At 48.0% G+C, this 22,733-nt stretch overlaps 2 protein-coding genes and 1 pseudogene across 2 annotated transcripts; all 3 read left to right on the forward strand.

The window, feature by feature from the left end:
• The first annotated feature begins 715 nt into the window (after window positions 1-715).
• LOC108519003 (NADH dehydrogenase [ubiquinone] 1 alpha subcomplex subunit 5-like) lies at window positions 716-1,100 on the forward strand (annotated as a pseudogene).
• An 8,726-nt stretch (window positions 1,101-9,826) lies between these two features.
• OR13J1 (olfactory receptor family 13 subfamily J member 1) lies at window positions 9,827-10,899 on the forward strand. Its single transcript, XM_017857762.1, has one exon. The coding sequence runs from the start codon at window positions 9,882-9,884 to the stop codon at window positions 10,818-10,820; it is 939 nt and encodes a 312-aa protein (XP_017713251.1). The 5' UTR covers window positions 9,827-9,881; the 3' UTR covers window positions 10,821-10,899.
• Window positions 10,900-12,015: 1,116 nt separating this feature from the next.
• On the forward strand, window positions 12,016-22,187 carry LOC108519014 (olfactory receptor 13C7-like). Its single transcript, XM_017857787.1, has 2 exons — window positions 12,016-12,455; window positions 19,497-22,187. The coding sequence occupies exon 2, from the start codon at window positions 20,548-20,550 to the stop codon at window positions 21,529-21,531; it is 984 nt and encodes a 327-aa protein (XP_017713276.1). The 5' UTR covers window positions 12,016-12,455; window positions 19,497-20,547; the 3' UTR covers window positions 21,532-22,187.
• Window positions 22,188-22,733: the final 546 nt, after the last annotated feature.

Consider the following 22,733-nt stretch of genomic DNA (forward strand, 5'->3'; position numbering starts at 1 on the left):
CTAACATATGAGTGAGATAGGATTACCAGGAGAGAAGAGAAAGAAATGAACAGAAAAAGTATTAGAAGATATAATGACTGAAAACTTCCCAAATTTGTTGAAAAATATTACACATTCAAGAAACTCTATAAACTCAAAGGAACCCACCCCAGACATATAATAGTAAAAGTGCTTGAAAGACAAAGAGAAAACATTGACAGCAGTAAGAGACAAATAACTCATCACATACAAGGGAATGATAATAAGATTAGCAGCTGATTTCCTATCAGAAAGAGTGGAAGCCAAAAGACAGCAGGCTGACATATTCAAAGTACTGAAAGAAAAGCCTGCCAACCAAAATATTAAAACAGAAAACTATCTTTCAAAAACCATGGCAAAATAAAGACATACCTACATAAACAAAAACAAAGAGAATTCATCGCTAGCAGACCCACTTCACAAGAAATACTAAAAGAAATCCTCTAGGCTGAAAGCAAGCAAATACAGATGGAAATTCAAATCCATGTGATAGAACAAACAGCACTGATAAAGGTAGTTACATAATTATAAAAGGCAGTTTTAAGTGCATATTTCTTATTTCTTCTCCTATTTTTTAAAGAAATTATATAAAACATTATATATATAATTATATTCTTGGAGAAAATGTATACTCTAAAAATTACAAAATATTGTTGAAAGAAATTAAAGAAGATCCAATTGGCTTGTCGGCATGGTCATGGCAGGTGTGCTGAAGAAGACCACTGACCTTGTGGGATTGGCTGTATGCAAGAGTCCACACAAGACAAGCAACTAAAATCAGTCTGCTAAAATGTAAGAGGCTAAGAATATTGTACACAAAGATCCTTGATGTTCTTAAGCGAACCCCTAAAAAAGCAGCATATAGAAAGTATACAGAACAGATTGCAAATGAGAAGCTGGCTATGGTTAAAGCAGAACCAGCTGTTAAACAATCAGAAGACCAACTTCAAGGTGTTCAAATAAAAGAGGTGATTCTTCAGGCTGAAAATGAACTAAGTCTGGCAAGATAAATGATGCAGTGGAAACCATGGGAGATGTTCGTGGAGGAGCCTCCTGCCAATCAATGAAAATGGCCAATGTAATTAATAAATGGCTGGTGGGTTGATGGGAAACTGAGATAATTAAATATTTTGTTATATTAAGAGAATATCCATATTATTGACATTTTATGATCAAGAAAAGAAATATAGAAAATATTTAAGAGGGCCGGGCGCGGTGGCTCAAGCCTGTAATCCCAGCACTTTGGGAGGCCAAGACGGGCGGATCACGAGGTCAGGAGATCGAAACCATCCTGGCTAACATGGTGAAATCCCGTCTCTACTAAAAAAAATACAAAAAATTAGCCGGGCGAGGTGGCGGGCGCCTGCAGTCCCAGCTACTCAGGAGGCTGAGGCGAGAGAATGGCTAAACCCGGGAGGCGGAGCTTGCAGTGAGCTGAGATCCGGCCACTGCACTCCAGCCTGGGCGACAGAGCGAGACTCCGTCTCAAAAAAGAAAAAAAGAAAAAAAAAAAAAAGAAAGAAAATATTTAAAAGACTTAAAATTAGTGATTATGGTAATACAGTCTTGTGAATCAATTTTTGATTTGTAAAGTAATCACACAAATTATTACAAAGATGATATTTCTTAGAACAGAGAGGTCATGGAAAGATTTGAAAATTAATTTTTAAAAATCCTACAGATCTTCAATGTAGAGGCCATAATCCAAAAGTAACGTTTCTTTAGTAGTATCTTCAATACATCATAAATTTTTTTATCATCCTGAAGAAGAAAAGGTCCTTAATTATTATTGTCTAAACAAATTTATAGATCACTGTTTAAAGTAAATAGTAAGAGTGAATATTTTCGAATGTGATAAAATAGAACAAGTGGCTGATAAAATTTGAAATTATAGTTAACCTCTTTGACTGTGATCTTACGTTTGTAAAGTAAAATTTAAGTATATAATTAGGCCAGATGCAGTGGCTCACACCAGTAATCCTAGCATTTTGGGAGGCCAAGGCAGTTGGATCATTTGAGATCAGAAGTTCAAGACCAGCCTCACCAACATGGTGAAACCCCATCTCTACCCAAAATACAAAAAAATTACCTGAGTATGATGGTGTGTGCTTGTGATCCCAGCTACTCAGGAGGCTGAGGTGGAAGGATCACTTGAGCCCAAAAGGCAGAGGTTGCAGTGAGCCCAGATCACACTACTGCACCCTACCCTGGGTATCAGAGCAATACCCCATCTCAAAGAAAAAAAATTAAAATTGAAAATTAAAATAAAAATAGGCTAAAGAGCTGACTATACATTGCTCCAAAGAAGATATACAAATAGCCAATGAGCACTTGAAAATATGTTCAACGTCATTAGCCATTAGAGAAATGCAAATCAAAATCACAATTAGATACCACTTCACTCTTACTATGATGGCTATACATATATAAATTTTTATTTTTGAGACAGGGTCTCACTCTGTCACCCAGGCTGGAGTAGGGTGGTATGAACATGGCTCACTGTAGCCCTCAACCTTCTGGACTCAAGCTATTCTTCTGCCTCAGTCTCCCAAGTAGTGGGGACTACAGGCACGTGCCACGCCCGGCTAATTTTTGTATTTTTTGTAGAGACGAGGGTTCACAATGTTGCCCAGGCTGGTCTCGAACTCCTGGTCTCAAGTGATCTGCCCACCTCAGCCTCCCAAAGTGCTGGGATTACAGGTGTGAGCCACCACATCCGGCCAAGATGGCTATAATTGCAAAAGCAGATAATAACAATTGTTGGTGAGGATGTGGAGAAATTGGAACCCTCATGTACTGGGGAAATGTAAAATGGGAAAGTAAAATGATACTTTCCATTTTGGAAAATGACAGTTCCCCAAAAATCTACACATAGAGTTTCTATACGACCCAGAAATTCCACTCCTAAGAAAATATCCAAGAAAAACGAAAATATACATCCACACAAAAACTTGTACACAAATGTTCATAGCAGCACTATTCATAATAGTCAAAAAGCGGAATCAACCCAATGTCTATCAACTGATGAATGGGCAGATAAAATGTGGTATATCCATACAATTAAATATTACTTAGCAATAAAAAGAAATTAAGTCCTGATACATGCTACAATATAGATGAACCTTGAAAACATTAAGCTAAGTAAGAGAAACCAGTCACAAAGGGAAACATATTTTATAATTTCATTTATATAAAATGTCCAGAATAGGCAGCTCAGTAGAGACAAAAAGTAGATTTCCTAAGACTGGTGGAGGTTGAGGGGAAAAGAGGAATGACTGCTAAACAGTATGAGCTTTCTTTTGAAAGCGATAAACATGTTCTAAAATCAACTGTGGTGATACTCAAAACTATTGCATTGTACATTTTAAATTCACCCATTGTACACTTTAAACTCGCCCATTTCAAGTGTACAATGCAACAGTTTTGTATTTGAATTGTACATTTTAAACAGCGGAATTTAAATGAGCGGCTGCATGGTGTTTGAATTATAGCTCAATAAAGATGCTATTTTTAAAAAGAACTAACCATTGATTCGCACAACATGGATGACTCTCAAAATAATCACGCTGAGTGAAAGAAGCCAGATTTTAAAAAGAGTACATTCTGCATAATTCCCTTTATGTAAAATGCTAGAAAAGGAAAGTAATCTGCAGTTACAGAGAGCAAATCAGTGGCTGCCTGGTTGGGGAAGAAAGGAATGGATTACCAAGGAGCATGAGAAAAATTGTAGGTATATTAGATAAGTTCATTATCTTGATTGTGGTCATGGTTTCATGACTGTATACATTAAAACTAATCAAATTATATGATTTAAATGTAGTTATACATCAATCATCCTTCAATAACCCTGCAACAAAAAAGCATACTAAAAAGTCACAAGATTATTTATATATATAGATATACATATATAATCACAAGACCTATTTCTATGTATAGATATACATATGCAAATGATCAGAAAAGTATCTGGATAGATATACACAAAACTAATAACAATAGTTACTTTTGGAAAAGTAAAAGTGTAAATTTATTTTGTGTAAATAAATAAAATTCTAATAAACTTCCTTTTAATTTTAAAATAGTGAAATAAAACTCTAACAAAACAACAATATCTATTCCAAAATAAATGACCCTAAACTTTTTTTTTTTTTTTTTTTTTTTGAGACGCGATCTCGCTCTGTCACCCAAGCGGCGTGCACTGCCCAGATCTCAGCTCACTGCAAGCTCCGCCTCCCGGTTCACGCCATTCTCCTGCCTCAGCCTCCCGAGTAGCTGGACTACAGGCGCCCGCCACCAGTCGCCGGCCTAGTTTTTTTGTATTTCTTTAGTAGAGACGGGTTTCACCGTGTTAGGCCAGGATGGTCCTTCGATCTCCTGACCCGTTGTGATCGCCCGCCTCGCCCCCCCAACCGTGCTGGGATTACGGCTTGAGCCACCCACCGGCCATGACCCTAATTTTAAAGAGTCCCTTGGCTGGGCGCAGTGGCTGGCGCCTGTAATCCCAACACTTTGGGAGGCCAAGGCGGGAAGATAAGTTGAGGTCAGGAGTTCGAGACCAGCCTGGCCAACAGATGAAACTCTGTCTCCACTAAAAATACAAAAGTTAGCCAGGTGTGGTGGCACATGCCCACATGCCTCTGGTCCCAGCTACTTGGGAGGCTGAGGCAGGAGAATCGCTTGAACCTGGGAGGCGGAGGTTGCAGTGTGCTGAGAATGTGTCACTGCACTCCAGCCTGGGCAACAGAGCGAGACTCTGTCTCAAAAATAATAATGATAATAAATATAAATAAATAAGTAAATAAAGAGACCGTTAAGCCTGCAGAGACATGGACTCTGAAAACTGTCGAGAACCTCATGGAGGAACCATCAAGATGGATGCTCTGAGCACAGGGAAGAGGGACCAACTGGAGGAACCCAGTCACTGGCTGCCTGGGCAGACAGGCTTTGCATTGACTGAGGGAGATAGGATTCAAGGGTGGACAAGTCCGTGTCAGAGTTAACCCAGGGCCATGCTCCTGACTCATTAAGTGGCACTGAGCTAGCCCCTTCACCCCTCTAGGGCAGTTCTCCCGCCTGGACAGTGAGCATGGGTTAAGATGGCCTTTAAGCACTTTCCTGCTCTGATAGTCTGTAATTCTGCTGCGCTTCTTCATCCAGTTCAGTTCACTCCCCTATTCACTTTCCTAGATTTTGCACTTTTGTAAGATCCCTGTGAGAGTTGAGCCAAGACCTCTAGCTCCTCACCTGGAAAGCAAGTCTGCCTATCATTTGTTCACTCACTCATTCATTTATTTTTACATGTATTTATTCATTGAAAATTGCTTATGTGTTCATTTAATTGCTCATCATCCATTCACATATTCATTCTGTAAACATTCCTGGGTCAGCACTGGCTGGGGCCTGGCCTAAGAGGATGGTTCCTGTCCCTTAGCCACTTTCTCCAACTTTTCCATACCAATTAAGATTTCTAAATAGATTCTTTGTAATTGGGTCTTTGGGACATTATCCCTGAGGCACCCCAAAGTTTCTAAGCTGGGCACATTTCCTCTCTTCCCTCTAAATTTCCTCAGGGATCGCGCAGTCCCTTGGTGCACAGAGTGCTTTGAAAGGTGCCACCTCCATATGGCCTGCCTGCTCCCCCGGAGGCTGTCGGCTGAGATGGAGCTGGGTGCTACCAGGTCAGGGGGTCCCTGGCTGCCCACAGTAAACTACTGGCCTCTCCGTTTCCTAATTTTACCAAACCTGCACATTGCCAAGAAACCCACTGAATTCTAAGCAGTTTGTGTAATTCTGCCAAATTCCAAAAGTTTCATTTAATTCTATCGAGTTGCAAACCCTTTGCTTAATTCTATGAAAGTTCAGGCATGTTTTCAGAGTTTGGAAAGCTGGGCTGGTGTGAAACTCCATGTCCCGTCCACCTGGATTCTCTATGTTTAGGAGGCTTGGGCTTCCTTCTTTGAACTGTGTCCCCCTGGCTCCAGAGAGAAAAGGTCCCCGGTCTCAAACCCTCTGAAACATCCTCCAGTGAGCCAAGGAAATGGATCCAGAGAGCCTGAAGGTGAGTGAGAAATGGGGATGTGAAGGCAGAGGAGGGAGTCAAGAGCCTGAGAAGAACAGGGGCCTTGGCTTCCCCCTCTGATCGACTGTGCAACACTGGGCAAGCTTCTTCGCCTCACTGGGCCTCAGTTTCCCCATGTATAACAGGGGGGCAGTCCAGCTGATCTGTGAGACCCTTCCCAGCTCTGCCAAGGTGTCACCTAGGCAGGAACCAGCCTGTGTTTGGCATCCAGCGGCTCACTCCCTGTTTGTCTTAGCCACAGAACATCACAGCAAGACAGGAGGAAGTCAGCCATGGCCAGGCTGGCAGTCTCAGCTTGGCCTTCAGAACCTGGGAGAGGAGAGGAAGGGTGACATCCCTGCAGGCTGGCTGGGATAGGAAGCAGATAAGAAGTGAGAGAGAAAGGTGGGCATTATCCAAGAGGTCCAAACACAGGGCCATGGAGTGAAAAGGAGAGAAGGCTCAGCACAGCCTTGGGGAGGATACGGGAAGGCTCCTTGTGGAGGTGCCATTTGAACTGGTTTTTCCGTAGCATTCTGCCAGGAGGGAGGTGGGGGCAGAAAGAACATCATGGGCTCTGCAGACAAAGCTTTCTGGCCCTGCTTTGGGAACCAGAGTCCACAGCATCGGTCACGTTCCTCCTCCTCCCGCAGGCCCCATCCCCCAGCTGAAGGGCAGAAGGAAGAGCGGGGGTCCCAGGTCTTTTGCGGCTTGCCCCTGCTCCTGGGCTGCCGTGTCCTTCTGGGTCATTGTAGGCAGAGTTTGCTCCCTTCCCTCAGAGCTGCTCCTTCCTAGAGATGCCCCTGCTGCCCCTCCTGGCCGTGGTTTCCACACGCCTCCTCCCAGGGTCTAAGGCATCTGCCCAGCCCTCTGAAGCACCCTGGCCCCGGGTTCAAGGGGATGCACTACTGGAGCTGGGCATGTGTGTGCACACATATGTGTAAGAGACAGTGAGCGGTACCTAATGTGTGTATGCTCATGTGAATGACAACACAGGTACACACACAAGCCTATGTGTGGCTTATACTCACAGGCACACATTTGTGCACCTGTATGTCACACAAGTATTTGTGCATTCTCCTGTAGGTGAGTGCACATGTGGTGGCCTGTATGTATATTCCAATAGGTAGCCAAAGCTGCAGATGCTTCCTTGTGACTTTTGGGAATAAACTGTAGTACCTAGAACCACGCAAAGAGGAGGTGGTGCCTGAGCTAGCCACTGGGGGCTCATGATGCCATCTCTGTGTCACACCCCAGCCCTGGCACAGTGCTTGTTTCTGTTTGTGCCCTGTTAAATGGGGGTCCCTCTCCAGGAATCCAATCTCAGAGTTTCCCTGCTGGGAACTCCAAAGTCTTGAAGGAAACTTGTGGCTCACATGTACCTGGGCCCATGGTGAGTCTGAAGACTTTTTCTCTCAGGCCCTAGGACTGGATCAGAGATCTTGCTGCAAGGCACCCCGGACTCCCTGAGGGAGGGCCTCCGTGTGTGGGGTTAAGCTCTGAACCCTACACTTACACTCTGGGAGAAGAACGAGTAGCCATAGGGGCCACCCACCCGGAAACCTCATGAGTGGCGAAGGCCCAGTGAGACCTAGAGAGACTCCACTTGTGACCCTTCAAGTAGCCCGACAGCAGAAAGAAAGGAAGAAAAATATGTACAGGAGTAATGAGCTTCCTGTCACTAGAGGGAAGCAAACAGAAGCAGGATGAGGCTGGGTATGGAAGAGTTGGGGGAGGGTGAGGCTCGGTATGGGAGGTGGGGGAAGGGTGAGGCTGTGTATGGGAGGTGTGGGGAGGGTGAGGCTGGGTATGGAGGGTGGGGAGAGGGGAGGCTGGGTATGGGAGAGTTGGGGAGGGTGAGGCTGCGTATGGGAGGGGGGGGGGGGGTGGGGCTGGGTATGGGAGAGTGGGGGGAGGGTGAGGCTGGGTATGGAAGAGTTGGGGGAGGGGGAGACTGAGTATAGGAGAGTCAGGGGAGGGTGAGGCTGGGTATGGGAGGGGGGGGGGGGTTGGGGCTGGGGATGGGAGGGTGGGGGGAGGGTGAGGCTGGGTATGGGAGTGTAGAGGGAGGGTGAGGCTGGGTATGGGAGAGTCAGGGAAGGGTGAGGCTGGGTATGAGACAGTGGGGGGAGGGTGAGGCTGGGTATGGGAGAGTCAGGGAAGGGTGAGGCTGGGTATGAGACAGTGGGGGAGAGTGAGGCTGGGTATGGGAGAGTTGGGGAGGGGAGGCTGGGTATGGAAGAGTGGGAGAGGGGGAGGCTGGGTATGGGAGAGTTGGGGGTCCTCTCTGCCTAGGAAGGGTTTGCACTCAGCAGCCTGGGAGCATTCCTGTCCTCGGTGGTCCCTCACATCTGGCACCACCTGGCATGTAGTAGGTCCTCAGTCACTTCCGGGTTCTGGGGTGAGTAAGTGAGGGAGGAATAAAAGACAGAAATGGTCTCCTGTAAGGGAGGCACTGAGAGAAACTGTGCTCTGCCCAGGCTTTGGCATCATGTCCCATGGGATTAATGACACCATGCCAGATACCCTGGAACACTAAAGAGAGGTGACTCATGCTCTTTTGCTGGTGAGAGGATTGTGGCAGCACCTGGGGCACAGATACCCATCTAGAACCGTAAAAGAACAAGCATTGTTTGAAACCTAAGAGAAGCATACACCCACTCTGAGCATGGTGTATGTTGGGAGGGCTGGATTCTAGCTTCACCTCTCCAGAGACCTGTTGTGTGACCTCAGCATCCCCATCTATACAATGGGAGATCCAACAAGTTGGCCTCTGGGCATGTTCCATGCTAATACCCTAGGAGTTCATGAAGTCAAAGCAACCCTGGCTCTGGCCCACAGAACAGAGGGGTTTGGAGCTGGGCCAAGAGCTCCATCAGATTTTAGCTGGGATACCCACAGGAAGGCAGATTATGAAGGTCCAATCCACACAGGGTAGCTAATGAAACAGGCCCTGGGCGGGGGGCAGGGAAACATGCCCACCAACAGCCTTCAAGGTCAGCAGCCCCTCTGACACACAGCACGGTGTATGCTTTGTTCATGGACACTACAGTAGGCCTGAAGAGACAGGTCAGACCACTGCAGGCCGAGGACATTCCGGACAGTGGGAATAGCAAATACGATGGCTCAGAGGCTTCCTTAAAGCCAGGAGAATCTCCACCTGCTCAGAGACCATCTAGCCCAATAGTTCCTCAAAGTGTGGTACCTGCACCAGCAGCAGAAGCATCACTCAGACCCACCGAGTCAGAAACTGGGTTTGGGGCCCAACAATCTGTTTTAACAAACTTTCCAGGTGATTCTGGTGCATGTTAAAATTTGAGAACTGTTGATCTAGCCCACTGTTTCCCAGCCTATGTTCATAGAACACTTATCTGCAGTAAGTTAATGGGTGTTCTGTAAAAGGGGATCCATGATCAAATAAGTTTGGGGTACACATGTTCTACATTGCTTTGTGGGAGTCATAGATCACATTAGCATATTAAAGACTCTGAGAAGTCCTGCAGTAAAGAGCTTTACTTTTTGTTAATCAAATGTTGTCTCAAATTGGTTTTTCAGATTGCTTACTAATGTTCTGATTAACATTCAGGGAATGCTGATCTAAATCAATCCTCACTTTTCACATGGAGAAACTGAGGCCTAGAGAGGGTAAAGGGATTGCCCGACGTCACAGAGAGCAAGTGTGGTAGTGCTGGAAACGATCCTGACAGTCCATCTCATCCCAGAAGGGGCTCTGTGAGCTTCCCTGCGCCCTGTACCCTCTCTCCTTTCATCCCAACTGTGGATCATCCCTTCAGAACTCTGCAGCATGCAGCCGCTCAATAGAACAGGGGTGTCCGCATTCTTTCTGAAAGGATTTTCTGGCTACCCAGCCCTGGAGCACCTGCTCTTCCCTCTGTGCTCCGCCATGTACCTGGTGACCCTGCTGGGGAACACAGCCATTGTGGCGGTGAGCGTGCTAGATGTCCACCTGCACACGCCCATGTACTTCTTCCTGGGCAACCTATCCACCCTGGACATCTGCTACACGTCCACCTTTGTGCCCCTGATGCTGGTCCACCTCCTGTCATCCCGGAAGACCATCTCCTTTACTGGCTGTGCCATCCAGATGCGTCTGAGCCTGTCCATGGGCTCCACGGAGTGCCTGCTGCTGGCTATCATGGCCTACGACCGCTACCTGGCCATCTGCCAGCCACTCAGATACCGCCTGCTCATGAGCCACCGACTCTGTGTGCTGCTGGCGGGAGCTGCCTGGGTCCTCTGCCTCCTCAAGTCAGTGACTGAGACAGTCATTGCCATGAGGCTGCCCTTCTGTGGCCACCACGTGGTCAGTCACTTCACCTGCGAGATCCTGGCGGTGCTGAAGCTGGCGTGCGGTAACACATTGGTCAGCGAAGTCTTCCTGCTGGCGGGCTCCATCCTGCTGCTGCCTGTGCCCCTGGCATTCATTTGCCTGTCCTACTTGCTTATCCTGGCCACCATCCTGAGGGTGCCCTCAGCTGCCGGGCGCTGCAAAGCCTTCTCCACCTGCTCAGCACACCTGGCTGTGGTACTGCTTTTCTACAGCACCATCATCTTCATGTACATGAAGCCCAAGAGCAAGGAAGCCCACATCTCTGATGAGGTCTTCACAGTCCTCTACGCCATGGTCACACCCATGTTGAACCCCATCATCTACACCCTGAGGAACAAGGAGGTGAAGGAGGCCGCCAGGAAGGCGTGGGGCAGGAGCTGGGCCTCCAAGTGAGGGAGGGTGGGGCTCTGTACAGATGCAGGTTTCAGGTTAGTAGCTGAGGCCATCATATGCCAATGCCAGTGAGGACGTGGCAGGGCTAGGGCTACAGGTCTGGTATCTTCATCCCAGCAAGGCAGCACCAAGTCCCGCTGATCCTGCCACAGAACAGCCCCCAAATCACCCTCTGCTCCTGCCCCTGCCACTGCCATAGGTCAGCTCTCAGCATCACCCTGGCCTTCACACCAGCCTCCTGGCTGGTCCCAAGACTTCAGTCCTGTTCCTCCCTACAATCTCTCCTTCATGGGGCATCTTTTTGAAATGCACATGTAATTGCATCACTCTTCTCACTGAAATCCTTAGGTGGCTCCCCACTGTTCTCAGGACAAAGTGGAAGCTCTTCAGTGGGGCATTTGAGGCCCTCACAAGCTGGTCCTGCCTGACTGACTCCCCAGCCTTCCTCCCCTCCCACCCTATCTCCCTTCTCACAGCCTCACATACCAGCCAGATGTGACCCCCACATGCCCTGCACTGCCCAGCTCTGTACTCTCCTCGGGTCCTCCCCACGAAGCAAGGAGTGTCCAAAAGCAAGGAGTGTCAGATTCTTCCCTCTCCCAGGGCCCAGCCCTGCCCAGCCCTAGACCCTGCACAAGAGTCTTAGAGATATAAACATGTCAGTGTAGGGGTGACAATGGCAGAGCCTGGAGTTCTTCCCAAATCTGAGCAGAGCTGAGACGGAGTCCACAGATGACGGGAATGGCCTAGCCTCCCTGGTAGGTGACAGTAGAGGCAGCGATGAGGCCTGTATTAGTCAGGGTTCTCTTAGAGGGACAAAACTAATAGAAGATATATATATATAAAAAGAGGAGTTTATTAAGTATTAACTTACATGATCACAAGGTTCCACAATAGGCTGTCTGTAAGCTGAGGAGCAAGGAAAGCCAGTCCAAGTCCCCAAACTGAAGAAGTTGGAGTCCAATGTTCAAGGGAAGGAAACATCCAGCACGGGAGAAAGATGTAGACTGGGAGGCTAGGCCTGTCTCTCCTTTTCACGTTTTGCTGCCTGCTTTCTCTTCACTGGAAACTGATTAGATAGTGCCCACCAGATTAGGGTGGATCTGCCTTCCCCAGCCCACTGACTGACATGTGAATCTCTTTTGGCAACACCCACACAGAACACACCCAGGATTCATACTTTTATCCCACAATCCAATCAAATTGACACTATTAACCAAAACAAGGCCCAAAGTCCAAGATTCCCAGAACTGTCAGGCCCTGGGACACCAATCATCCAGCCAGAGCCTGGAGCCTCACCATTCCTCCCACCTCACCTCGCCCAGCAGCAGCAGCAGCAGCAGCAGCTTCCAGTGCCCCCTTTCCTGGGATCCAGGCCTCACCTGACTTGAGGGGGCTTGTTCTACCCATCCTCACCTCATGCCCTGGGACCCTGCCATAGCTGTCCCTGCCTGGTGCTCAGCCTCTTCCAGCTTTCCTTTCTGATGACTCAGTGGACAGGCAGTGGACATTGACCCAGATTCACAGAGTATTTCCATTCCCTGCCCTGCCCTCGCCTGTATGTACCATCTGCACGACGGGAGCAGTGGGGTTGCCCTGTGAGCAGCAGTCCACCTTTCCTGCCCCTGGCTACAGGTAAGCACAGCTCCTGCATGAGGCCTGAATTCCCCTCCCAGGGCTTTCTCCCTGCTTCCTCTGCTGGCCAGAACAGAGGCACAGAGAAGCACAGCTGGAGGAGTGAGCAACACCCAAGCCTGTCTGACCACGCGTGAGAGAAGGTTGTCAGCAGCCATGCCAGTGGCCATGCCATTCTGCTGGGCCTTGGATACATGACAGGAGTTTGGGTTTTATTCTGTGGGCTCTAGAGGTTTACAATCAGATTGATTTTTAGCAAGACCACTAATTAGATACCATTCCCTCTCTTGTTTAACACAATGTCCACTGTTAGGTGCCGTGCAGTGAGGTAGGCAGTATCATACACTGCTGGTGGAAATGGGGATAATTTAATATGAACTTCCTAGAAAGTAAGTTGGAAATATGAATCAAGGGCCCTCAAAACTTCCAGATCCCTTGACCCAACATCTCTACTTCTAGGAATCTAGTCTAAGTAAATAATAAAGGGCACAAAGATTTGGACATAAGGATATTAATAACAGCATTATTTGTAGTAACAAAAAAAAAACTGTAATAATCTTAATGTTCCACCATAGAAGAATATTTAAACAAATCCTGGTGGAGTCCAGTGGTAGTATGTGATGCAGCCATCAAGAATTTTTTTTTTTTTTTTTTTTCAAGACAGGGTCTCACTTGTTATCCAGGCTGGAATGCAGTGGTACAATCTTGGCTCACTGCAGCCTCAACTACCTGAGCCCAAGCAATTCTCCCTCCTCAGCCATCTGAGGAGCTGGAACTACATGCATGCGCCACCACGCCTAGCTAATTTATTTTTAATAGAGACAAGGTCTCACTATGTTGCCCAGGCTGGTCTTGAACTCCTAGGCTCAACCGATCCTCCCAGTTCAGTCTCCCAAAATGCTTGGATTACAGGCGTGAACCACCATGCCTGGCCAGGAATCTTATTTTTTGAAGGGTATATGATAATGGGCAATGCTCATAATGTAACTAATAGAAAACAAAAAAGAACACATAACACTGTATTTTAGTATGATCTCAATTTTAACTTTTTAAATATTTTTCTTACAGATCTATGAATAAGTGGGTATCTAGGAAATACTGGAAAATGATGACTAAATATTAACTAACAGTTGTTTCCTTTGGGTGACAGGGTTACAGATAAATACTGTTTTTTTAAACTATTATTTGTAATATTGTCCAATATTTCTATGATGACCATGACTTTGAACTTAAAAAATAATGGTATATGGAAGACCACCTTGCCCATAGTACAGGACAGATGAGAAAGGCTTCCTCCTGAGGGCAGGGATGGGAGAACACTGCTGTAGGAAGCTGCTGCAGTCACCCAGGCCCTCAGTGAGGCCTGAGCCAGCTGGGCAGTAAAGGAGAGGGTGGCCCCAAGAAATATTGGGGAGATAGATACAGATGCAAAATAACATTTGGGAGTTAGAGATACAATATTTGGGATTATAGTTAACCCCTGAACAACACGGGAGTGAGGGGAGCCAACTCTCCTCACAGTAAAAAAAATCCATGTATAACTTTTGACTCCCCCAAATCCTAACTACTAATAGCTTACCTTGACTGGAAGCCTTATCAACAACATAAAAAGTCGATTAACACATAATTTGTATGTTATATGTTTTATATGCTGTATTCTTACAATACAGCTAGAGAAAAGAGAATGTTACTAAGAAAATCATAAGGAAGATAAATAGATTTCCTATCTACTAAATGAAAGTGAATCATCATAAAAGTATCATTGTCAACATCACGTTGAGTAGGTGGAGGAGGAGGAGGAAGAGGAGGGGCTAGTCTTGCTGTCTCAGGGGTGGCGGTTCATCCGAAAGTTTTTTCAAACTGTAGCAAATCTCAAAAAAAATCCCCAATATATTATTTGAAAAATAGAAGTATAAGTGAGTTCGCGTTGTTCAAATCGATGTTATTCAAGGGTCAACTGTATATATGTGTAAAATAATATTTCGGAGAGATATTTGGGATTATAGAGGTGGAGGAGGAAGAGTGAGGACCGTAGGTTGGTCACAGGTTTCTGATTTATTTGGGGTGGACTGAGACACTGAGTGGGGAGGATGAGCACAGTAGATGGAGGAAGTGGGGAGATGGTGAGTTTGTCTTCGACCTGCTGAGTTCAGGGTATCCATGGGGGCAGCAAGGGGACAATATACTATGAGCAGATAGAAAATAAACAGTAACAACCTTTCCATTTTTTACTTCAACCTATGTTCTTGAAAAAAAATCCAGAAGACAAATGATAGCATCATAGGAAACTTTGCAACTTCTGCTGCTTTACTGAAGGATGACTTTTAGTCTCTAAGCTGTGTCAAGTTGTTATTCTTTATTGTGAAAGGACAGGAAGGGGAGGGAAGGGAACAGGAATAAAGAAATCTGTAAAAACTCAGATGCCTGATTAAATCCCTGACCTAACAAAGTCCCTCGCCTGTACTTGGTGTCTCCTACCTTACAAAGCAATTTACTTTAAGCTTTGATGAATCCAGGTCCATACGGCAATCCTGGAAGGAGACACCCCATTCCACAACCCAGACACCCAGGCCTAGTGAAGCCGGGTTCATGGGCCTGGAGCCTATGGCATCCAAGGGGCAGAACTGCAACATGACCCAGTCTTCAGATTCTCTGTTCACTCTCTCTCCTATGCCCACTTCACCTCAGCAGGGCCCTCCTGGGGCAGGCCGAGGAACCTGGAGTCTCTGAAGCCCAGGTCCCACAGCTGCCAAGCCTGCACCTTTGTGTAGTTGCAGAGTTTGAACTTTAAATTGGACAGGGACCGTGAGTTCCCTGAGAGCAGGGAGCAAGCAGATTGTCTACATGGCAGGGGAACATGGGGCAGGTCTTGGGAGGCAGTGGTGGGGCGAGGTGGGGGGAACCTAGTCCATCCCAGCACCGTGCACTTGCTGGTAATGAACTCGGCACTTTCCAAACCTCAGCTCCCCTCACCTGGCTCCAGCTCCCTACAGACATTTAGGCCATGGCCAGTAGGTGTGAGGTAAGGAGAATTCATCTGACCCATTGCTTATTCTCATGAAATCATTTAAAACATTTAAAAGCCAAAATATTTGCTGGGGGACAGGGACAGGATGGTAATAATATCATCTACCGCTCACTGACTATTTAGCAGTGCCAGGCTCTGTTCTAAGAGCTTTGCATGCTTCCTCTCACTGGATCCTTAAAACAAGCCCACAAGGAGATGCTGCCATCTCCATGGTACAGGTAAGGAAGCTGAGGCTGAGAACATTGTTATCAAGTGGAAGAGCTGGGGCTTAGACCCTGGTCCTGTCTGACTCCAGGGCCATCCTCATCTTCTCTGCGACACAGCCAGGAAGCAGTGAAGCAGGAATCCCGGATCCAGGCTCTTCGGGGAAATTGTAACTGAAGCCTTCCTCTTATTATGCCCCTTTTCTTTTAAAATAATTTGTGAAGCCTAAAATAAGTATTAAGTGGTTAAAATTAGATTTACCAGACAATGAGACTGATATGACAGTTAGCTTGCAGAGTAACCCTGGGTCTATCAGACCTTAGGTTGGAAGTTGCTGGAAACATATGAGGAAATGTTTCAGAGATTACAGCGTACCAGAGATCACGTAATTGGCTCCACTTCTCAGAAGGAGAAATCTGACCAAAGTCATACAGCAGAAGAGGAACAAAGTCCCCGATTCAAACCTGGGACTCACCCTCCCAGTCCAGGGCTCATTCTAGGCATCACTCTGCCTCTCAAGAGATGTAAAACTGGGGAGTGAAACCAGGCAGTTATTTTCAGAGACACCCCAGGTCCTATCACTCTGTGACTCTGATCTTCCAGGCCATGACCGAGCATGACACTGCATGACACTGGTAGATGGCCGCTAGAGTAGCTTTCTGAGAGTCGTAAGACGCCGTTGCACCCACACGCAGAGGGGCTGCTCAGCAGTAATTCTGGTTCTCTTCCTTCTGGGCAGGTGGTAGGATGTCACAGGGCCAGTGGGCTGTGGGCAGATATGACAAATGTCTCTTGTGGCTCAGAGCAGTGAACTGGTACGAGAGGCTCCAGTGTGTCCTTCCCCAGCCATAACCACTGGTGACGTCCCACAGGGTGGAGCCTCCATCTGCCAGCGGCTCTGAGAACTCTGAGCCACCTGGAAAGCCACAGTAGACATGTAGCATGAGAAATAAAACTTTGTCATGCTAGCCACTAAAATGACAAGGTTGTACATTACTGTGACATAATTTTGCCCATCCCAACCCACCCACCAAGGGAACCAGCTCCTCTCTGATGTCCCAGCCTGTGCCCATGCTACAGGCAAAGCTGTTGGTAACCTGGTAACATGGCATTTTCTGGACACAGAGTTATTTCCTTAGGGCCATAAGCCAATGGTTTCATGTGCTGGTTCTAGTTTCCATGAATGTGTTACGATCAGACTCTTAAGTTGAGGAAAATCCACCATGTTACTGACGTAGCTATTCAGAAAGAGCAGGTGTTTCTGCAAATAGGAGACTGGCACCCCCCAAAGCCCTTCTCCTAGCAATCACAATAGCTGCATCATTCTGTTGTGGTATATGTTTTGGAGGGGGAAGGGGGAAGGGGGAATGGATTTTGAGGCGAGACCTTGGGTTCAGCATTCTTTGTTTGCGTTTTTAGAGAAAGGGACTCACTCTGTTGCCCAGGCTGGAGAGTAGTGGCATTATCATAGTTCACTGTAACCTCGAATTCCTGCGCTCAAGTGCTCCTCCCACCTCAGCCTTCTGAGTAGCTGGGTGCACAGGTGCAAACCACCATTCCTAGGATCGGGATTTTTGGCAGGACAACACGGGATGTCAATAAACGGTTCAACTCAAATGGCAATCACTGACACCTCCTGGCTGCAGGTCACTGGAGGGTGACAGTGATGAAAGACACAGCCCTTTCACTGCAATAGCTCATAGTCTAGGCAGAGAGAGATATACAAGAAAAAGGAACTATAATGAAGGCAAAATGAATGTAACCTCTGCTAATAGCTATGTGACCATCCTGTTGTCTGGGTGGTCAGTTTGTATGAAGCCATCTGAGAGAAGGCTGCACGAGACAGTGGTGCGTGAACTGAGCCTTGAAGGATGAGTAGAAAAGAAAGGCACTCCAGCCTGAAGAAACTGCCCAAGAAGAGGGACGGGATTGGAGCACGCAGGCTTTGTCCAAAAGACAGGGAGTGGTCTGGTGAGGCTGCAGCAGTTGTGCGTGAGGGATGCGGTGGAGGCAAGGCAGGAGGACGGGCCAGAGCCTACACACAAAAGCCCTCAAATGCCTCCACCATGCCCACTTGGTCTTACTGTTAGAGGTGTAAGTGATGAAGAAAAATGCAGTCAGGTGGTTTCCCACCCTTCACCTGCTTGAAACCCCCACATCTGTGTCCATTGTCAGAATTTGAGATGAACATAGTTCTTTCTGTAACAACACACCCATCAAAAACAAAGATCTTACAGTTCTGCTTTCCAGATTTCAGGCTTTACTTTGTCTTTACATCCCAGACGCAGAGAGAATCTCAGAGATCTAAAGCCCGGAGAGAGGAGGGGAGGTGTTCAAAGTCACCGAGTAAATGAATGACTACAAATTCCATGAGGGCAGGAGCCAGGTCTGCCTTTGCTGTATTCCCAGCACCTGGCCCAGGGCCTAACACATAATAGGTGCTCAATAACTATTTGTTGAATGAGTGAATGAATGAGGCTTCACACTTGGGGAATTCTTTACTTTTTGCCAAGCCTCGCCAAGAAAAACCCTAACTATAGATGTTCACGTGGATCATAGTTAAAGGTCAGTTACTGACCAAGATTACCCAAGTGCCCCTGTATGTTCCTGAAACTGTCCTTTAAGAATCACCCTGATTGGCCGGGCGCAGTGGCTCACGCCTGTAATTCCAGCCCTTTGGGAGGCCAAGGCGGGTGGATCACAAGGTCAGGAGATCTAGGCCATCCTGGCAAACACGGTGAAACCCATTTCTACTAAAAATACAAAAAATTAGCCAGGCGTGGTGGCAGGCGCCTGTAGTCCCAGCTACTCGAGAGGCTGAGGCAGGAGACTGGTGCGAACCCGGGAGGCGGAGCTTGCAGTGAGCTGAGACTGCGCCACTGTACTCTAGCCTGGGTGACAGAGCCAGACTTTGTCTCAAAAAAAAAAAAAAAAGAATCACCCTGATTCAGGGTAGAGGAAAGAAACCCTGCACAGGCTCTGGAGAAAGCTGGTGTCATGGAGGACACTGGAGCCTTTGTCCAGGAGGTGGCTAGTACAGATGGAGCAGGCACCTGTAGCTGATGATGGATGCCGTCCTCCATCCAGCCTCAGTGACAGGTCATTGCACCCCCCAGGGCAGCACCTTCAGGTGTATGTTTCCTCTGAGCTACACAGCATCCCAGTCTTCAAGGAGGAAGCTGAGTCTCAGAGAGGTCAAGTGTCTTGGTCAGTATCACACAGCTGGTCTGAGCTACAGCCAGGAGGCATAGCTGGGTTTTGGCGTCATGCATTCGCTATCTGCCAGGTGCCTGCAGTTCGCAGCACTTGCTGCGTGAGGTGCTGGTAGGAAGGAGGCAGACTCCTGACTTTAAGGTGTAGTAGGGAAGACAGGTGCACCACACAGCACACAATGACACGGAGGGATGGCGAAGGGCGGTGGGAGCACAAGATGGGAGCAGGTAACAGCAAGGGGAAGGAGAGGGAGGAAAAGAGACGGTGCAGCACTGGGCTCTGGAGAATGGGCGGAACACCCCCACGCTGGGGATGGGAGGAAAGACATGCCTCCATCTAGGACAAAGGTGGGGAGCTGGGAAAAGAGATGGTTTCTTCAGGAAAGGGTGAGCCCTGCAACTCGACAAATGGTGGATAAAACGAAACAGGAGGAATAAGAGAAAAAAGAAATCTGGCCCAGAAGGACAGACAGGGCTCCATCGCTGTCACAAAGCACTGTCCTCACAACCAATCCAGGAGCGAAGGGCGGGAGGGGAGAGGTGGATTATATCTTCTGAGTGATGAAAGTTCACACTCAGCTCCTATTTTTCCTTCAGACCAGGGACCACCTGGCCATAAGACGGTTTTCCAGTCCTAACAAGACTACTGTTCTCTGGGGACACCTGGGCTTCCTCCTATGAATACCTGATGCTGGCCTTTCCTGAGAAGTGAGAGCAGCTCTGCATGGCGATGGAGGTCACCTGGGAGAGACCACAGCCTCGCCCACTGCTCCCTTTGCAAAGTTGGTCACGACTGACCGCACCTCCACCAGATTCGTGTCTGGCTTCCCTCCTCGTGTGACATCATCGTATCATTTCTCCTACAAAGCAATATGGAAGCCAGAAAGTAAGTCACCTGGCTTTCATGACCAGAGTTCAATCCTGTGACCAGTAACTCTATCAAGACATGTATGTTCTTATGTGTCCTTTTAAAAAAATTAATGAATGGTCCTTAAGGAGAGATGACCAGAAATCAAGCTTACACATCCTGTGGGGCTGAAATATTTGATCTTCATGGCCCAAAGGAACACTAGGTGAGCATCATCCATTACCCACCTGCCTTCCAGAGCTCATCTCACTTGACTCAGGGAGTGGAGCAGCGCCTGTGACAGGTGTGGAATCCTTTTGTCCACTTATTTTCCTTACTGCTATAGCCCCAGCACCTGATACCTAGCATAGAATAGGTACTTAATATTTAGTGGATGGATAAATCTGAAATTCTATGGCCATAATTTGGTCATATGAAGCCGTAATGTAGAAAAGTTGCTCCTGTTAATGGCCAAAAACACTTTGGATTCCAAAGGATCATTTTAAACATGAATCCTTCTCTGTTGTCTCCTCTGACCCCATCCTGGGGAGAGCAGAGAGGAACCTAGGGAACTAGAATGTGCCCCATCCTCCCCTTAGTGATGTCCGCAGAACTGCAGCACTGAGAAGGCCAGCTTGCAGATCTGAAGTCCAACTCCCTCATTATACAGATGGTGAAACTAAATTACAGAGAGGGAGGCTGATCTGCTGCAGCTCAGACATCAGGTCACTGGGCTCCCAGGCCACTTGGAGCTTTTTCCATAAAGCTGGGTGGTTCAGATGGAAAAGGAGACAGAATGAGATGAAGGAGGCAAACCAGACAGCTGTGACAGAAAACGTCCTGCTGGGGCTACACAAGCACTGTAACCTGGAGGTGCTCCTGTTTATGTTCTGCCTGGGTGTCTACTCCATGAATGTGCTGGGGAATGCCTTCCCCATAGGGCTGAATGTGCAGCACCCTCACCTGCACAACCCCATGTACTTCTTTCTCAGCAACCTCTCCCTCATGGACATCTGCGGCACCTCGTCCTTTGTGCCTCTCATGCTAGTCAACTTCCTGGAAGCCCAGAGGACCATCTCCTTCCCTGGCTGTGCCCTGCAGCTGTACCTTAACCTGGCGCTGGGATCAACGGAGTGCCTGCTGCTAGCTGTGATGGCATACGACCGTTATGTGGCTATCTGCCAGCCGCTTAGGTACCCAGAGCTCATGAGTGGGGAGACCTGCATGCGGATGGCAGTGCTGAGCTGGGGGACAGGCTTTGCCAACTCACTGCTACAGTCCATCCTTGTCTGGCGCCTCCCCTTCTGTGGCCACGTCATCAACCACTTCTTCTGTGAGATCTTGGCAGTGCTAAAACTGGCCTGTGGGGACATCTCCCTCAATGCGCTGGCATTAATGGTGGCCACAGGTGTCCTGACACTGGCCCCCCTCTTGCTCATCTGCCTGTCTTACCTTTTCATCCTGGCCATCATCCTTAGGGTACCCTCTGCCGCAGGCCGGCACAAAGCCTTCTCCACCTGCTCAGCCCACCTCACAATGGTGGTGGTTTTTCATGGGACAATCTCCTTCATGTACTTCAAACCCAAGGCCAAGGACCCCAACATGGATAAGATTGTCGCATTGTTCTATGGGGTTGTGACACCCTCACTGAACCCCATCATCTACAGCCTGAGGAACGCAGAGGTGAAAGCTGCTGTCCTAGCTCTGCTGAGAGGAGGTCTGCTCTCCAGGAAAGCATCCCACTGCTACTGCTGCCCTCTGCCCCTGTCAGCTGGCATAGGCTAGGTTGTGCTGTGGTCATGAACTCAAACCTTCAGAGGCTTAAAGCCATTAAGGTTTGTTTCTTGCTCCCGCTGCAGGTCCACCAGAGGCTGGTGGGGCTTCTGCTCCGCATCATGGTCTTCACCCCTCTGGGACTCAGGATGACAAAGCAGCTACCATTGGCAACACCGCTGGTCACCATGACAAAAGGAAAAGGGAAAGTAACAAAGCCTGCACTGACTCTTAAAGCTTCTATTCAGAAGTGGCTGTGTTGCCTCCACCTACATTTCAGTGGCCAACACAATGGCTACAGGAAGGCACAGGACCACACCTATTGTGAAGGGGGAGAAGCACGCTATCATGTGTCTGGATGGCAAAAGAGAGGGACAGAGAGATTTGTGAATGGCCTAATGACTACCACACCAGCTGACAGTGTCAACCCAAGAGCTATTGGAGGTTTGGTTTTCTTTATCCTGACCATCTGTCCTTCATGGGTTGCTGCCAGGTTAATCGTCCCAAGAAAGCTCTGGTTAGCTCACTTGTGGTAGCTTTATACTGAGTCAACCAAACTAGGTTAGAGGGTCTGGGTTAGTGTTGGCCACAGAGAAGTTTGCATGAGATTTGGAAGGCAAAAGTGGGCCAGGTGTGGTGGCTCATGCCTGTAATCCCAGCACTTTGGGAGACCGAGGTGGGCGGATCACCTGAGGCCAGGAGTTCGAGACCAGCCTGAGCAACATGATGAAACCCTGCCTCGGCCGGGCGCGGTGGCTCAAGCCTGTAATCCCAGCACTTTAAAAGGCCGAGACGGGCGGATCACGAGGTCAGGAGATCGAGACCATCCTGGCTAACACGGTGAAACCCCGTCTCTACCAAAAAATACAAAAAACTAGCCGGGCGAGGTGGCGGGCGCCTGTAGTCCCAGCTACTCGGAGGCTGAGGCAGGAGAATGGCATAAACCCGGGAGGCGGAGCTTGCAGTGAGCTGAGAAGCGGCCACTGCACTCCAGCCTGGGCAACAGAGCGAGACTCCGTCTCAAAAAAAAAAAAAAAAAAAAAAAAAGAAACCCTGCCTCTCATAAAAATACAAAAAATTAGCCGGGTGTGGTGGTGCACCTATAGTCCCAGCTACTACGCAGGATTGCCTGAACTTGGGAGGTGGAGGCTGCAGTGAGCTGAGATGCTGCCACTGCACTCCAGCCTGGGTGACAGAGCAAGACTCTGTCTCAA

This window comes from Rhinopithecus bieti, unplaced genomic scaffold (assembly GCF_001698545.2).
Source record: "Rhinopithecus bieti isolate Rb0 unplaced genomic scaffold, ASM169854v2 scaffold_47691, whole genome shotgun sequence".
Classification (NCBI taxonomy): domain Eukaryota; kingdom Metazoa; phylum Chordata; class Mammalia; order Primates; family Cercopithecidae; genus Rhinopithecus; species Rhinopithecus bieti.

What these genes read in the sequence shown, in the direction of transcription:
- OR13J1 (XM_017857762.1), top strand. Translation starts at nt 9,882, where the DNA reads ATGCAGCCGCTCAATAGAACAGGGGTGTCCGCATTCTTTCTGAAAGGA.
- LOC108519014 (XM_017857787.1), top strand. Translation starts at nt 20,548, where the DNA reads ATGAAGGAGGCAAACCAGACAGCTGTGACAGAAAACGTCCTGCTGGGG.